The sequence below is a fragment of the Schistocerca serialis genome, chromosome 6, assembly GCF_023864345.2.
Source record: "Schistocerca serialis cubense isolate TAMUIC-IGC-003099 chromosome 6, iqSchSeri2.2, whole genome shotgun sequence".
Lineage (NCBI taxonomy): Eukaryota > Metazoa > Arthropoda > Insecta > Orthoptera > Acrididae > Schistocerca > Schistocerca serialis.
The window spans coordinates 683,953,417-683,971,472 of record NC_064643.1 but is presented as its reverse complement, the minus strand read 5'-3'; the positions used below and the strand labels follow the sequence as shown (position 1 = coordinate 683,971,472).

At 38.2% G+C, this 18,056-nt stretch overlaps 1 protein-coding gene across 1 annotated transcript in view; it reads right to left on the bottom strand.

Moving 5' to 3' along the window:
- Window positions 1-18,056, bottom strand: part of LOC126485113 (synaptic vesicle glycoprotein 2C-like) — a 498,779-nt gene that overhangs the window by 211,313 nt on the left and 269,410 nt on the right. The window contains exon 3 of the mRNA XM_050108743.1: window positions 15,254-15,415. Coding sequence (XP_049964700.1) covers window positions 15,254-15,415 — 162 coding nt within the window. The remainder of the gene's footprint in view (window positions 1-15,253; window positions 15,416-18,056) is intronic.

Genomic DNA, 18,056 nt, shown 5'->3' with positions numbered 1-18,056 from the left:
GGGGGGAGAGCAGTCATACGAGGGTGGTTTGAGAAGTCCTCAGAATCACCACAAGAGGTCAGTGCTAGCGCAACAAGTTTTTCATATGATATTCATTGTACAGTTGCTTGTAGACACGTGCCATGTCAGTGCTCTTTGAAGAGAGCTCTGCTGGTGATGTGGCTCTGTTGGTATTCCCACGTAGTGATTTACGAAGATGGAAAAAAAATAAATAAATAAATAAAATAAAATATAATCGACATTCAAGCAGTGATTAACTACTTCGTAAAGAAAGGTATGAAAGCAAAGGACATTCATGTCGATTTCGAGAATACACCGAGGGACTCTGCTCCTTCATATTCAACTGCTGCCAAGTGGATGAATGAATTTAAATTTGGTTGGCAGGTCTTTGATGATGATCCATGCAGTGGTCGGCCAACATGTGTCACTACACCAGAAATCATTGCAAAAGTGCTCAAAACTGTCATGGAGGATCGCTGATTGAAAGTGTATGAAACTGCTCACACTTGCCAGATGTCATCTGAAAGAGTGTATCACATTTTAACTGAAAAAATAGAAATGAAAAAATTACCTGCAAAACGGGTGCCACGACTCTTGATGCTGGATCAAAAACTCATGAGGATGGATATATCAGAACAATGTTTGGCCCATTTTAGAATAAATGAACAAGATTTTTTGTGCCGGTTTGTGACCACAGATGAAACTGGGATGCACTACTATACCCCAGAGACAAAACAACAGTCAAACCAGTGGAAACATGCTGAATCTCCACCAAGAAAGAAAACAAGGACAATTCCTTCGGCAGGAAAGGTCATGGCATCAGTGTTCTGGGATGCGAAGCGGATTCTGTTTGTAGATTATCTCCCCACTGGGCAAACAATTACTGAAGAATACTATGCTAACCTCCTGGACAAACTGCAACAAAAAATACGTGAAATACAGGTTTAGCAAGTAAGAAAGTCATATTCCATCAAGACAATGTGGGCCCGCACACATGCCGTCGCCATGGCAAAATTACACAAACTAAGGTATGTATTATTGCCACACCTGCCGTATTCACCTGATATGGATCTATCAGACTTCCATCTCTCCCCAAACTGAAAATTTTTCTTGGTGGATCAAGATTCACTTCGTACGAAGAATTGAAAGCTGGAGTTGACAACTATTTTGCAGGCTACATGGAGACATAGCAAACTGGTAAAAAGTCACGTACTTTTCACTTTTGAGATTGAAAATAAATAGTGTGAGCATGATTGTTTTGTGATATCAGGGTTGACAGAAAATTTCGTGCTTGGTGTGGGCTGGATACCTAAAATGGATGTAAGTTTTGATTGGGGTGGAGAAAGTATAATGCTAACAGATCCCAAAGATGGAGTAACTGCCAAAACAGATATGTGCCTTGCGAATTGTGGGAATGAATGTAACCATCTCACAGAATGTAGAAGTTTGGGGGATAATAGACACATTTTAGAAGAAGTTCATAGTGATCCAACAGATAATCAGAACTTGGAGGAACTCGTAAATAGAAAAGTAGATGCAGCAACATCTTTAGATTCCAGTCAGAAAAAACAGTTAAAGAAAGTCTTACAAGAACTTCACGATGTGTACTGTGACAGAGCAGGAGGGGTGAAGAATTATCAATGTAAATTAAGTCTTACACCATTTGAACCATTTTTCTTAAAACCTCATGGGATACCTTTTGCATAAAGAAAAGCTGTAGAAAAGGAAATTCAAATAATGGAGACATGGGGGATTTTAGGAAGGAGTAGGAGTGAGTAACAGTCCTTTGGTACTTGTACAAGAACGAGATGGAGGATTCAGAATTGCATTGGTTTCTAGATAGATTAATAAATACCTAAAAAGAGAGAATGACCACCCTGAGAACAATGATGAAATCCTTCATAAATTTCAATGTGTTAAATATACGAGTAGCTTAGATTTAACCTTAGATTTTCACCAAGTGTAGCTGAATCCTGATTCCAGGAAACACACTGCTTTTTTGTTGAGTGGGAAGTGTTTCCAATATTCTGTTGTGCCTTTTGGACTAATGCGTCCATGGCTGAGCTTATCACTGCCTTAGCTTTTGTGATGGGGGACAAGGTAAACTCTAAGTTGATAATCTATGTGGATGACATTTTAATAACTGATAAAACTTGGGAAGAACATTTTGGCTTATTGAAGGAAGTGTGTCTACAGCTAAAGAAGGGGGGAAGACAATAAAGTTAGAAAAGTGCACATTTGGGGGGAATGAGTTGAAGATTCTAGGGCACGTTATTTCAGGAAAATGAATTGCACCAGATGGAAGTAAAATTGAAGCCACCGCTAAGTCTCCTGTACCTAAGAATATAAACAACTAAATTCTGTTTTGCATTAACTAGATTTTACAGAAAATTCATAAATAATCAAACCCTCAATGCCACTTGTTTATTTAATTTACTCAAAAAGAAAACCATCTGAAATTCGAATCAAGACTGCCACACTGCATTCAAGGAAATAAAGCAAAGAAAACAGTTACGTCTAATATCAATTTTGTCAAGACCTGATATGTTTGTGCCCTTTTGCATATGACTGACATCTGTAACACTGGACTGGAACACATCTTTTTCAAGAAAAGGTAGAAGGGGGAAAGATACAACACAAGCCAACACCTTTTGCCAGCTGAGTCTTACAAAAACATGGAGAAATCCTATAGTAACAGAAAAAATTATTAACCATACATTGGGCCTTTTAATAAGTTTAAAAACTACTTATTGGGTCACAAAGTAATCATATATGATGACCACAAAGCATTACGTTATATTCAGAAATGTAAACTTTATCACAGCGGATTTCAACAGTGGGCATTGTTTTTACAGCAGTTTGATTACAATGTAAAATACATTTAGGGAAAAGAAAATGTAATCGCTGATGCTCTCTCAAGGTTACAAATAGGAAATGACAGGACAATAGAGGGGATGAAGAAGATCAGTTTATATCATGTGTTTGAATGGAATAAAGGAGGAAAAAGAAAATTTGAAAATCTGCAAAGATATTAGGAGAAATCAAAATCATGATAACTGGAAATTAATTACAAGTTTTCTATGAAAACTACTAGTATTAGGTTGTTAATAAGGGGATGTCATTTAGAAGGTGCAAACCTGACTTAGATGACTGGAAACTATGCTGGCCAGTACAATATATTGACACACTCATAACTTACATTCACAAATTCTTTGGGCACTGTGAAACCACTAAATGTACACAGAAAATACAAGAAAACCTATACACTTGCAATATTGCTAGTAGAGAGAGAGAGAAACAAAACATATGAATCACACTCTACACTCATGGACAATGCTCTACGATTGTGAGAAGAGTGTAATGATGACAAATACAGTTATAAAATACTTTATTTATAACCACACAAACAAATGTTTAAATGTAGATACATCACACATCTACACTTAAACATTTGTTTACATCACACACTACCCCATGAACCGTGGGCCTTGCTGTTGATGGGGTGACTTGTGTGCCTCAGTGATAGAGACAGTTGTACCATAGATGTGGCCACAATGGAGGGGGTATCCGTTGAAATGCCAGACAAATGTGTGTTTCCTGAAGTGGGGCAGCAGCCTTTTCAGTTTTTGCAGGTTGCAACAGTCTTGATGATTGATTGATCTGGCCTTGTAACATCAACCAAAACAGCCTTGCTGTGCTGGTACCATGAATGGCTGAAAGCAAGGAGAACTACAGCCGAAGGCATACAACTCTACTGTATGTCTACATGATGATGATGACCTCTTGAATAAAATATTCAGGAGGTAACAAAGTCCCCCAGTCAGATCTCTGGGCAGGGACTACTCAGGAGGATGTCGTCATCAGCAGAAACAAAACTGGCATTCCACGGATTGGAGTGTGGAATGTTAGATCCCTTAGTCAGTCAGGTAGGTTGGAAAATTTTAAAAATGGAAATGGATAGGCTGAAGTTAGATACAGTGAGAATTGGTGACATTTGGTGGCAGAAGGAACAGGGCTTCTAGTCAATAATTCAAAGTAAAATAAGGGTAATGCAGGAGTAGGTTTAATAATGAAAAAGAAAATAGGAATGTGGGTAAGCTATTATGAACAGTATAGTGAACACATTATCATAGCCAAAACAGACATGAAGCCCACGACTATCAGCATAGTACAAATTTGCATGCTAACTAGCTCCTCAAATGATGAAGAGATTGAAGAAGTGTATGGTAAGATAAAAGAAATTATTTAAAGAATTAAAGGATATGAAAATTTAATGAGATGGGGGCCTGGAATTCGACAGTTGGAGAAGGAAAAGAAGGAAAAATAGTATAGGTGAATATGGACTGCAGGAAAAGAATGAAAGAGGAAGCCACCTGGTAGAATTTTGCATGGAGCATAATTTAATCATCACTGACACTGGAAGAGACCTGTAGAAACAGGGAGGTTTCAGATTGACTTAGCTTAGACGGAGATTTAGCAACCAGCTTTTTAAATTGTAAGATATTTCCAGGGGCAGATGTGGACTCTGACAACAATTTATTGATTATGAAATGTAGATTAAAACTGACGAAATTGCATAAAGGTAGGAAGTTAAACAGATGAGACCTGGATACGTGGAAAGAACCAGAGGTTGGCGAGAGTTTCAGAGTGAGTATAAGGGAACAGTTGACTAGAACAGGGGAAAGGAATACAGTAGAACGCGAATGGCTAGCTTCAAGAGATTAAATACTAATGCCAGCAGAGGATCAAATTGGTAAAAAGTCAAGGTCAACTAGAAATCCTTGAGTAACACAATACTGAATTTAATTAATGAAAGGTGAAAATTTAAAAATGCAGCAAATGACACAGGTAAAAGGGAACATTTAAAAGCTGGGATTGACAGAAAGTGCAAAATGGCTAAGCAGGATCGGCTGGAGAACAAATGGAAGGATTTAGAAACAAATTTCATCGGGGAACTATAGATATAGCCTACAGGAAAATTAAAGAGGCCTTTGGGAAAAAGAGAAGCAGCTGTATGAATATCAAGAGCTCCAATTGAAAACCAGTGCTAAGCAAAGAAGGGAAGCTGAAAGGTGGAAGAGATACATAGAGGATCTATTCATGGGAGATGAACATTAAGGCAATATTACAGAAAGGGAAGCAAATGTAGATTAAGATGAGAGGGGGACAAGATACTGCAAGAAGGATTTGACAGAGCTATGAAATATTTAAGTCGAAATAAGGCCCCGGGGGTAGATGACATTCTGTCAGAGCTACTGAGCCTTGGGGGAGGGAGAGAGAGACATGAGCAGACTTTCCATCTGGTGTACAAGATGAATGAGTCAGGCAAAATACCCTCAGATTTCAAGAAGAGTGCAGCAACAGCAATTCCAAAGAAAGCAGTTGCTCACAGTTGTGAAAATTACTGAACTATCAGTTTAATAATTCATGGTTTCAAAATTCTAACACTAATTCTTTACAGAAGAAGAATGGAAAAACTGGTAGAATCTGTCCTTGGGGAAGATCAGTTTAGATTCTGTAGAAATGTAACTTAACACGAGGCAGTGCTGATCCTATGACTTATCTTAGAATATAGGTTAAGGAAAGACAAAACTACGTTTTTAGCATTTGTAGACTTAGCGAAAGATTTTGACCATGTCGACTGGAATACTCTCTTTGAAATTCTGAAGGTGGCAGAGGTAAAATAAAGGGAGAAAAAGGCTGTTTACAACTTGCACAGTAACCAAATGGCAGTTATATGAGTCGAGGGGCAAGAATGGGAAGCAATGGTTGGGAAGGGAGTGAGACAGAATTGTAGCCTATCCCAATGTTAGTCACTCTGTGCATTGAACAAGCAGTACAGGAAATGAAGAAAAATTTGGAATAGGAATTAATGTCCAGGGAGACAAAATAAAAACTTTAAGGTTTGCTGATGATGTTGTAATTCTGTTAGAGACAGTAAAGGACTTGGAAGAGTAGTTGAAAGGAACAAACAGTGTCTTGAAAGGATGATACAAGATGAATATCATCAAAAGCAAAACAAGGCTACTGTAATGGAGCAAAATTAAATCACGGGCTGCTAAGGGAATTAGATTAGGAAACAAGACACTTTAAGTAGTAGATGAGTTTTGCTATTTGGGCAGCAAAGTAACTGACAATGGCTGAAGCAGAGACAATATAAAATTTAGACTGGCAATGGCAAGAAAAGCATTTCTGAAGAAGCGAAATTTGTTAACATTGAATATAGATTTAAGTATTAGGTAGTATTTTCAAAGATGCTTATCTGGAGGGTAGCCATGTAAGGAAGTGAAACATGGACGACAAACTGTTTAGGAAGAAAGAGATTACATGCTTTCACAATGTGGCACTACAAAAGAATGTTGGATATCAGACGAGGAGGAGGAGGAGGAGGAGATTACTGTTTAATGTTCCATCGACAATGAGGTCATTAGAGACGGAGCACAAGCTCAGATTAGGGAAGGATGCGGAAGGAAATTGGCCGTGCCCTTTCTAAGGAACCATCCCGGCATTTGCCTGAAGCGATTTAGGGAAATCACGGAAAACCTAAATCAGGATGGCCAGATGCGGGATTGAACCATCGTCCTCCCGAATGCGAGTCCAGTGTGCTAACCACCGCGCCACCTTGCTCGGTGATATCAGATGGATCGATCATGTAACTAATGAGGAGCTGCTGAATAGAACAGGGGAGACAAGAAATTTGTGGCACAACTTGACCAGAAGAAGGGATCGGTTGATAGGACACATTCTGAGACATTAAAGGAACACAAATTTAGTATTGAAGGAAAGTGTGGAGGGTAAAAATCACAGAGGGAAACTTAAGAGATGAATACAGTGCGCAGATTCAAAAGGATGTAGGTTGTAGTAGTTATTCAGAGATGAGACTTGGACTGGAACACCATGAATGTAATTAAGAATGATATTCCTTGTAAAATGTACAAGTATTTAAAACTGTCATGCTCCTAAGAAAATGAAAAATAATTCTCTTAATTAGTAAATATTACCTCTTAACAACTGAATCACCTGGATTAAATTCCTTGTTAGAAACTTAAATGCAGCAGACGAAAACTTTTATGGCCTCATTAACATGAAATACTACTCTTGCCATTCATCAGTGCATCCGCTGCCTGGTAACCAGGTACAAGTGCAGCAGAGGTGTTGACATGAAAAACATTATTTCATAATCTTGTGTATACATATACTCTCACTATATTGTACATATACACACTATTCTTTCTTTAAAAGCTGAGCTAGCTCTTAATTTAAAAGAAATAATGTTAACCAAGTACAGATCCTATGACAAGAGATGTTACTAGCCTGTACATACTACTATGTGACAGAAAAAAATTATTAAGTTATATGTATTATATAACTGAGGATTAATACACTTGTTCTCTCTGTCAGTGAATACTCACAGTTATGTTGCATATGGTTACTTGTACAAATTGTTTCTAGATTGTATATGCCTTTTATCTTATCCAGAAGAATTTTCTTTGGGACTGTAACTTATCACTTCTATGAATCTCGTTAACATAATACAATTTTAGTTAGAAAATTTATTTCTCAGACAGGACCTGTTATATCACACAATCTAAAACAATACGTATGTCCAACATCGTGTGGGTGTAATTAAACCAATTTTATCACATAATAGAAAAATGTCAAATCTTGTAAAACAATTTCTCAACCATTTTCAAATTTATGTTCAGAGAAAGTTGTTGTTGTTGTTGTTGTTGTTGTTGTTGTTGTTGTCGTCTTCAGTCCTGAGACTGGTTTGATGCAGCTCTCCATGCTACTCTATCCTGTGCAAGCTTCTTCATCTCCCAGTACTTACTGCAACCTACATCCTTCTGAATCGGCTTAGTGTATTCATCTCTTGGTCTCCCTCTACGATTTTTATCCTCCACGCTGCACTCCAATGCTAAATTTGTGATCCCTTGATGCCTCAGAACATGTCCTACCAACCGGTCCCTTCTTCTTGTCAAGTTGTGCCACAAACTCCTCTTCTCCCCAATTCTATTCAATACCTCCTCATTAGTTATGTGATCTACCTATCTAATCTTCAGCATTCTTCTGTAGCACCACATTTCGAAAGCTTCTATTCTCTTCTTGTCTAAACTATTTATCGTCCATGTTTCACTTCCACAAATGGCTACACTCCATACAAATACTTTCAGAAACGACTTCCTGACACTTAAATCAATACTCGATGTTAACTAATTTCTCTTCTTCAGAAACGCTTTCCTTGCCATTGCCAGTCTACATTTTATATCCTCTCTACTTCGACCATCATCAGTTATTTTTCTCCCCAAATAGCAAAACTCCTTTACTACTTTAAGTGTCTCATTTCCTAATCTAATTCCCTCAGCATCACCCGACTTAATTCGACTACATTCCATTATCCTCGTTTTGCTTTTGTTATGTTCATCTTATATCCTCCTTTCAAGGCAGAGAGAAAGTACAATGGGTTATAACTTTATTTAAATGCTTATTGTTGCATGCAAACTACAGGCATTTTTGGACAACTGCATTTATGTTTCTAAATCACATCTATTACACATCGATTCAATGAATAATTAATGACAAAATTTACCTACCTTAATTAAAGACATAAAAATGCCAGTTCTTCTTATGTTTTCAGTTATCTGCTTTGTTATAAAAACAAAATACAACTAACCAAAAAAAATCACAAAATTCCAAGAATAAAAGTTATTAAAACAAAATTGCTGAACTGACTAATAAAGCATGTACAAAGAAAGGGAAAGCGCTTTGTCAGTTGGTCAAAGAGAAACGTCAGTGGTGAAAGCTAGTAGCTTGTTATGCTTTGATGCTTGGTAATGATGCACAACAAACTCTGGTTTGATTGATACACACCAGTCATGAGATTTGTTTTTGGAAATAAACAAATGGGAAACAACTTCTGACCAGTTTAATAATTAAATGACCCATTGTCCAACTTTTTAAAACAGCTGGAGAAAGCAGAATAAGATAGGCGTGCCAACCAGCCAAGTATCAGAATTCAAATTCTGAAGCTGAATATATTCCTCTTGTCACATAACTACAAGCCCTAACACATAAAAAATGCACCGTCATCTATGTCAGAAGAGCTAACTAGCAATCTACTACTTTTTATGTATCAGAGGGGTTACACAGTGCACTACCGGAGTCAATCGAATTTATGTAAGATGATTGTAATGTCATTTTTTGCCCTTAGGTTTAATGTTCTATAGTCTTTTTTGTAATCTGTAACACCTTTTTATATTTTTCTTTTTTCACCTGTGGATACGAACTCTTTTAGGATGGGGATGTAAGTGGTCCGCAATCCCTTACCTCATGGTAAAACACATTTTTGCCTCACACAGATCAATGACAGACAAAATCGACTGTCGCTAGTGCTAATCAACTAAAGTGTTAGTGGAGGTCAAGTTTGGAGTCTGTCGAGTCAAGGTGGAGCCGTGGGCTATGCATCATGTCGTACGGGCTGAGTGAGTCCCCACCACTGTGAATTGACCCCTCGGCAAAACATTACTGATTCCTAACAAATGATATTCACTGACAAATGTTTTGTAATGCTACACTGTGTAAAACACTTTGGCACTGGTTACTGCAAAACCAGTTACCACTGTACGAACATTGTTTAGCAGCTGCATACTGATTAGAAATGAGTTCCCAAAGCAGTAAATCTGATTAACATTTATCTATTAGGCTACTGTCACATCAAAAGTAGAGTTAGGCTGCTGTTTCAGTTAATAACATGTATGTCTGTATGAATAGCCTCCGACAAACTGTGGTGAAGAGATAGCTGGATGACCCAGTTGCTGGGCACGCTGCCCAACACCTCAATGACTTCTTCACAGCATATACCATCTGCATCCTTCCTACCGACACCAGCTTTTCTGAATTGTGCAGATGTGAACTGGGAAGTCTCCCTACAATATATCCTATGTTCCCATAACACCCCCCACCCCCCACCCCCCCAGCTATGACCTTCATTAGTTCCTGTCCTTCAACCATCCATCTCCTTCCCAATCCCACTCCAGCACTATACAGCCTTCTATTTCACCAATTCACCCAGCAGCCCCCCCCTCTCTCTCTCTCTCTCTCTCTCTCTCTCTCTCTCTCTCTCTCTCTCTCTCTCTCTCTCTCCCCCCCACCTCCTCTTCTCTCTTTTCTCCCCTCTCCTCTAATTCTCTCCGTTACCACCCCCAACTCTAACTGCACAACTCTACCTACCCACCCACTCCTGTCCCCACAATTTCCCCGTATTCTTCCACAAGCAGCAGTTTATTGTCCTCCATCTCTACCCTGCTATCCCTCCCCCTTCCCGTCCCAACCTCCACCTTAACCCCAACACCCAGATCGCTTCTCTCATCATGCACAGTCGCTTGCAGTGTGGCATCAGTGGCTAGAGACAGTACTCATGTGTGAGTGAGTTGTGCTTATGAGAATGTGTCTGTGTTGTCTACTTTAGAAGAAGGCCTTTTGGACAAAAGCTCACATGTTTAGCATTTTTTTTTTTTGGTGTGCCTGTCTTCGACTCCACATCTCCTCTATATGGCGAGAAGCAATCTATTCTTTTCATAATAATGTGATTATTCCATCCTGAATTTTCCATTGTTTATGGTATGACATCCAGGGGCACCAGTTACAACACACGTAACGGGTGTAATGGCAAGTCATGGAAAGCTATGCTCACGTGGTCCATAGCAGGTATGTGGGATTTTCAAGTATATCCTCAGACCACCAGGAGGTGCATCGAGAAACTTACAGCCCACCAGGTACCTTGCCAGGCAACAGCATGTGCTCGCAAGCCGCATCAATGACCATACCTACATCTGATCATGAGTTACTGGGAGGCAGCACATCTCTTCCAAGAGAATAGTTAAATGGAAACCCAGAGACCACTGCAGACAGTTCCTGTCTATGAGAGCTGGCTGATTCATACACCGACTGCTTGCAGTTTCTCAGTTAAGTTCTCATCCATGTGATACTGATGAAGAGAGTGTAATGTTGAAAAGTAGACTTCTGTGTTGAGAAACAGCTTTTGACTGTTGGTCATTTCAGTGTTTAGTTTCAGCTCCTGGGAGTTAGTTGAGGCAAAATTCTCAAAACTGTATTTCAGTTGGAACTGCTTATGCAGTTAAATTGCAATTGTAAATTAAGATGGACAGTTTTTTTGGTTTTCAGAAGGACAATAAAGAAGCTATTGTACCCCTACTTGAACTCTCTTTCAATTAGGAATAATAGGCAGATTTTAAACCTTAAATAAATATATCTCCATTTTCATAAAAGAGTGTTACTACAGAATATTTAAATCCATCACAAAATATGTTTTGAGTCATAACTTTATTACAAACATAGGTTAATATGTCTATGTCCCTCCAAGTGCCAACAGAATACTCAATAAAAGGTAACTTTACTTATAAAACAAAATTTAAATTACTCACAAAAAGTAGTATCCACATTATTTATACTGTCAGTTCATTTTATCTACAGCACTGATTAGTAGTGATATATCAAAATAAATCATAACAATGTGTCAGATTACATTCAGCTAAAAGTTTTATGAAGACTGAAGAGACAAAATACGAGTAATCGTGCAAATATCCTAAGATTGTTGTAAAATGTTAAAAGTAAATTTTAGCTTTGCTGGACTAAGTTTTCGCTACATATTTGCTCACTGCAAGACACAAGATCTCTGAGGCACAGTTGCGATAATATTGATACAGTTGTAAATATACAGCAATTAAATTTATGTAATGATGAAATTATAAACAACAGTATCTTAACTATTAATTTAGTGAATTGTAGCAGCAATTCAATAATTAGATGTTCCTTCTGTGGAACAATCACATGTAACCACAGGAAACTTATGTTAGGGTCAACAGAGACAGACTGAACCCTCTCTTCCTTAATAAGAATCAATTTTATCGCATCACCTAGTGACTTTGTCTTTATACGGTGAATAAACTGCTTCACACATGTAAAATCAAACATGACTGTATTTTTATAAAAGTCTGAAAAATAATTTATCATTGAAAACAGTTCTCCAAGAATTTTGACAGCATCATTAATAACATATTATCAGGGCATATTTTAAATGTTTTGTTCTACTGCATAAATTTTCCACAAAGGTTACCATGCATGATGATGAGGTGTAACAGTGATCTTTAAATTGTTTATATATTAAGATCAAACAATGGAAAATCCAGGATGAAATAACAACAATATTAGGAGGGAAAAGAAAGAAGAAGAAGAGATTGCTATTCACTGTGTAGAGGACACAATGAGTCGCAAACAGATGCAAGAAGAAGACTGCTATACACTGGAGCTTTCGGCCAAGAGGCCTTCTTGTGAAGTGTAAAATACACACACAAGCACAACTCTCATATACATGGTCACTCTCTGGCCGCTGCATTTAGATGCAACTTCTCTTCACATCAGGTGTAATTACATTTACTTATTAATAAACAAAGATTTAACTCCTGTTAAAATGGCATATTTAGTTGTTATTTGTTATAACCAGGAACAACACAATAACCTCTTCAGTCTGGTTTATTAAATCACAAATCACTTATGTTAGCCAAGAGTCTACCCAGGCTCACACTCAGAAGTAATGCAGAATTAAAGTTTGTTTATGCCAATGTCCGAATGTGCATGGTGGGGTGCACGTTCTGTAATTATTCCCAAGTCCAGTGAAGTTCAGTCTCTCCAAGTGAAGTTGTAAGACTTTCCGCCGAGCAGCCAGGTAACCTCGAGTGGTGCGGCGAGTCATCCACAAGCAGCTGGAACACGGCGTACTGCACTTCCAGATGAGAACTGTCGTTTGCGGCGGCGGCCGGGTTTATATAAGGCTTGCTAGTTAATGGAGCCGTTGGCTGGGGTCGCTGTTTTCCAGGGAAAACCAATCGCAATGTTTCCTGGCATAGCCAATTGCTGTGTGCTGACAAACGCGCGCGCGCGCGCGCGAAGGCTGCCAGCGATGGTAGCCGCGAGCCGCCCGGAGAAGTGCGGCCAGCGATGTATTTCTCGGCCACATAAGGGAGCGTGCGTGTGAAAACGGCCAGCGATGGAAGCAGCGAGCCGCCCAGAGAAGTGCGGCCAGCAATGTATTTGGCGGCCGCGTACTGGAGCGCGTTGCTCGGCGTTTGTTAGAAGTGGTGTATACCACATTATTATGTGACCAGGCGCGGCTCGTAATTAAAGGCTCTGAGGCGGAGCCGCCCCAAAATATATGTTAAAGTAAATTTCGCAAGAACATATTACAAAATTTAAATTATCAGGAAGAATTTCGCACATTTCCCATTCCGATTAAAATAACGACGGTCAACGTTTTTGGAACTGTTTGTATCGATAGATGTTTTCGGAACGGTTAGTAGTGTTTAGGCTGCGCCTTGGAACGTCCGTAAGCTGCACGTAGTAGCGGTTTGGGGGCGTGGCTTCTACATAGTACCGCTCTTTATGGGCGACCCGAAGGCTCAGAGCTTGCAGCCTAAGGGTGTCATACCACCACCACACGTTTTTCACGTTCCACTATCTATGTAATAAAGGAATGCAGAGTGGCCGAAACTTCGCTATCCAATCTCTGTCTCTGCACATCTCTACTACGCTTCGATGCGTCATTAATCGACGTTTAGTATTATTGTTTTGATAATGTTTTACATTGTTGTTTTGTTTCTACCATTGGCTATTTTATCCACATTTAGAATAAGTTTGCAAATATCCCGCCAGAGTGCACTAGACTACCGTAACTACAGGCTCTCTAACCGTAACAACAGTACTGCCATCTAGCGAGAGTTTCATAAGTGATTAGAGGACAAAGCGCGCGACATTTGTCCCGTGACTTCACTTTCTTTGCTTGCTGATGCTGACTGCTTTTGTTGATATCGTGTGATATTAGCAAGTTTCTTTTTCGGAGTGTATTTTGCAAGATTTTAGTGAGTTTTACTTGCTTGTGAAACCAGCGCAATATGAATTCAGTGTGCAATTCAATAGGTAAAAACTTGGAACACGCCCACAGGATGCAAGTGAAAGAACTTTGTGCACCCAGACCCGATCTAACGATCAATCAAGAACAGAAACAGTGCAAATCTAGGCAAGGATACAACCGCAGTTTTAATAGAGCAATGTACGATGCAGCCGAGTGGTTGTGTGGTTGTGAAGTGAAAAATGCATTTTTCTGTTTCACCTGTCTTCGTACAAATAGTACTGACAGTGCCTGGACTGAAACTGGTATCACTGACAAAGAATTTTCACGCAAAGGTGAAAAAACATAATTCCAGCGAAAAACATTTAACTTCGAGCTTTGGAGGTAAACTACAATAAACGCCTTAAATTTAGAACTGAAAACACCAAAAATATTAAGCAGCCGCAAAGTTAACATTCATCGCATTAAAGATCTCTCCGAAACGCGTCTTTTCATATGATTTGCTGCAAAGTGTCAGAAAATGTAATAATGACGTATAAAAACACTAACCAAAGATTTTAACTCCAAGTTAGCCTCTAATGATATTTAATAAATACCTGATTATAGAAGACACAGTACGTAAAATTATGGGTAGAGAGTGATCTGCCCACCCCCCTCCCCCTCAGACTAATCTGTAACGTAACCAGAGGTCTATATTGGCTCCGATTGATAAATGCCGCAGCCTTCCCCAGTATAGAAACCACGAGCCGCGCCTGTATGTGACTGTAGGTATATTGAACACAAATTAAAGAATCACTTGGGCAAACAGACCATTTTAATATTCCTAAATAGATCCACCCATACTTAGTCTTAAGACTGACTCCTATGAGAGGGGCGGACTGAGATAAATTCAGATGTAAGAAATGTGACCCAGTAGCTCAATCGGTAAAGTCACTCGAAGAAGAGCAGTTGATGTCCACTTCACCTTAACAGATGCACCCCCTGCCCCCTCCAGTACGTGCAAGGACTTGAACAACTGGCAATACTATGTGTTTGTGAAATTTTCCAGGTTATACTATAGTTCACATTTTACATAGCAGAACATTCAACAATTGCCTTCATGAAGTCAATTTCTTATCATAGTAGAGAAAAGATATACCATGATGTACCATTCTTTAACAGAATCATTCCTTGTAAAACAATACGATGTTCCAACTAATCTTCAACTTGGTAATTGGTTCAAAAAATATGATGAATGTGTTAATAAGCTATTGCATAAGGACACAAAAATGCAAATTCATTGTCAGAAAGCTTTAAACATTAAGTAACACAAGAAACAAAAGTACGTACCTCCATAACCAATGGCGTTCAGAAGACCTTTGTCAGATGGTTTAAGACTTAAATCACAATGTGCCGCCGGAAGCAGGTAAGACATTGCAGTTGTGCTGAACTGATGAGAAAGTGAACAGCAAATAGCTGACAGAAGTATGAGGTAGTTGTATTTGCCAAATCCTGAAAAACAAAGTCAACAGTAAACTCCTCTTAAATTTTCTAGAAATTAACCATACTGTGCAATTGTTTCATTCACTTGTATGAGTAGAAACAGTATATTATGCTGACATTTAAATGAGACAAAAATTATATGTTTACTTAAAGAATTCACATCAAATTCCTTCAGCACAGGCAATAAATCACAATCATTCATTACTGGAAGTAAAACACAGCTGCAGACTTATTAGATGAAGTAACAAGAAATGCATATTCTTTATAAACATTGGGAATTAAAAATTTTTATGTCTGATGCAATCTACATATACTCATGAGAAACAGATCAACATAATTAGAGGTAGCTACTGTGCTGGAGAGAATGAATGCCCTGTCTCTATGGCAATTGGAATACTTCAATGTGTCACCTAGACTTGGAAGTCATCAAATTTTGTACCGACAACCAGTATGAGATGTTTATGCTGTTCCCTCTATTTTTAGCTTTACTCAGAATGAAGTTTAATATTAGTTTCAATATCCAGTATCTGAAAATTATAAGAGTAACTTTATCAGACTTCAAAGAAATGAAAGGAAACTCCTAAAACCAGATAAATGTTTTCTATTGTTTCCATAGCCAAGTTATTACTATAATGTGTGTAGTTTTTTTTTCCTTTTTATTCTTTTAGGTTCATATGTATGCCAGAAGGCAGAAAACTTCTCAAAGACTAATTTTCTTCCACTTTGCAACACTGCCTATCTGCATTGTCCATTAAGCCCTCTGAGCTTTGATGATCAAAGTCTTGTAGAGTATCTGTAAATTGATTTCTAGAAAATGTGAAAATGATGTGCACTATACAGATTTCCAAGTAACATGGCTTTCTCCCACATTTATTACCACCACAAATACTGTGATGACCAGATCGAGTTTCATAATACACGTTTTATGCAAAACTTCCATATTACATGTTTTATGCAAGTTGGTACCTCTACCTCACTACATCCTAGACAAGGCACTAACAACATAATCACTAAATTAAGTCACAGTCCATTTTAGACACAATACAAGTATTAGCAGAACACAGGAGCTGTAGATTATGCAAACAGTGCACACATTTGAGCTTTCGAGATAGTCACCAAGATGATTAAATATCAACTGCATAAATCACAATAAAAGTCCAGATTAAACAACATCTCCATCAGCTCAAAAGAATTAATCTACATCCACTGCTTGATAAAAGTATATCAGATACTCCACGCAAGCATGCTGGTCATATACTCAGAGTTAAAAAGATTTTTTCTGAAATTTTAACGTGAACTTCACAAACAATGAATAGTTGTATAGGTGTCAACATAGTAATAGTAAGCTGCAACTTTTCTATACAGAAGTCAGCACTGTAAAGAGGTGCTGCAAACTCAAGAATCAACTTTAACACAACACAAGCTACCTGTGGTTTATCAAGATCTTCCATAAATGTTGTGCAAGTGCTAGCTGGTCCACACTTAAAATTTCAGGTGATGCCCAACTATTTCCAGACTGGCATATGGGCATATTGCGATCTTGGGAACCACAAAATCATTTAAAAATGATAGGTTATATTTTGCTAATTAGGATGGACTTATACATGTTAATAATTTATGAAATATATTGTGAGTTGACAAAAAGAAAAGTTTATGACAAATATTTTGAGCAACAATGAAAAGAATCAACAATCAGTCTTTCCTTCCCATCCCATACGGTAAGTCTCCTCTGATCCACAGTTCTGGGTGACTTTCCTGAAATCTACCCCTTTTCCTAGACCTCTCCAGTCCTTTTCCTTTAACCTTCCTCCTTCCTCTTCAACCCTTCTGCCTGAAGGAGGAGCCACTGGCTCTGAAAGCTTCCCAATCGCAACCAACTTTAATGTGCATGTTCTGCCCCCACTTGGTGAGTAGATTTTTCAACTATCCAATTAAATATTTTATGGAACCATATTGGGAGTGTCTCATTTATGAGTTCAAGTACCATATCGAAAATTGTGGTAAATTAAGAAAAAATCTTAATTAATGGCTTAATCTATTAGTGAAATACATCATTTTGTATATAATAATCAGGCCAAAAGATAAATTAAAATATGTTACTGAAAAGCCGAGATGTTACTGAAAAGCCAAGATGTCAGTATGATCAGAGCTGCTGATTAGCTCACCACAAATTTACTCTAGTGTGCTGTATTAAGAAGTCTGACTATCCACATTTTTTAATCAGCAAACAATAAATCCAAATGAAACTACTCCAATTATTTATGCGTATGTTACATGTACAATTCATAGGTAACTGTATCAAAATGGCATCATGGAAACAGGAAAAAGATTAATTATTAGTAGAGGTGCAATAAAGTCAGGTGAGAGATGCCAGCTTCCTCTGGGTTCTTCCCCTTCCATAAAATAATTTGTAAGTATTCAATCAACAACACGCATTACTATGACCATTGTTCATTTTATCCAAATTCAGTATTTTGCTTCATTTAGGATGAATTTTTTCACACATTTTGCTACGTTATTTACATATTTTTGTGTTTTTATCCTCCACCATGGACCCATGCTTCTTCCATCTGCACCAATAAGGAAAGTTTCCTTAAGCCTAGACAGAATCCAGTCACACGTACTCTTCCTGTGTTGTTGCTTGGCTCAC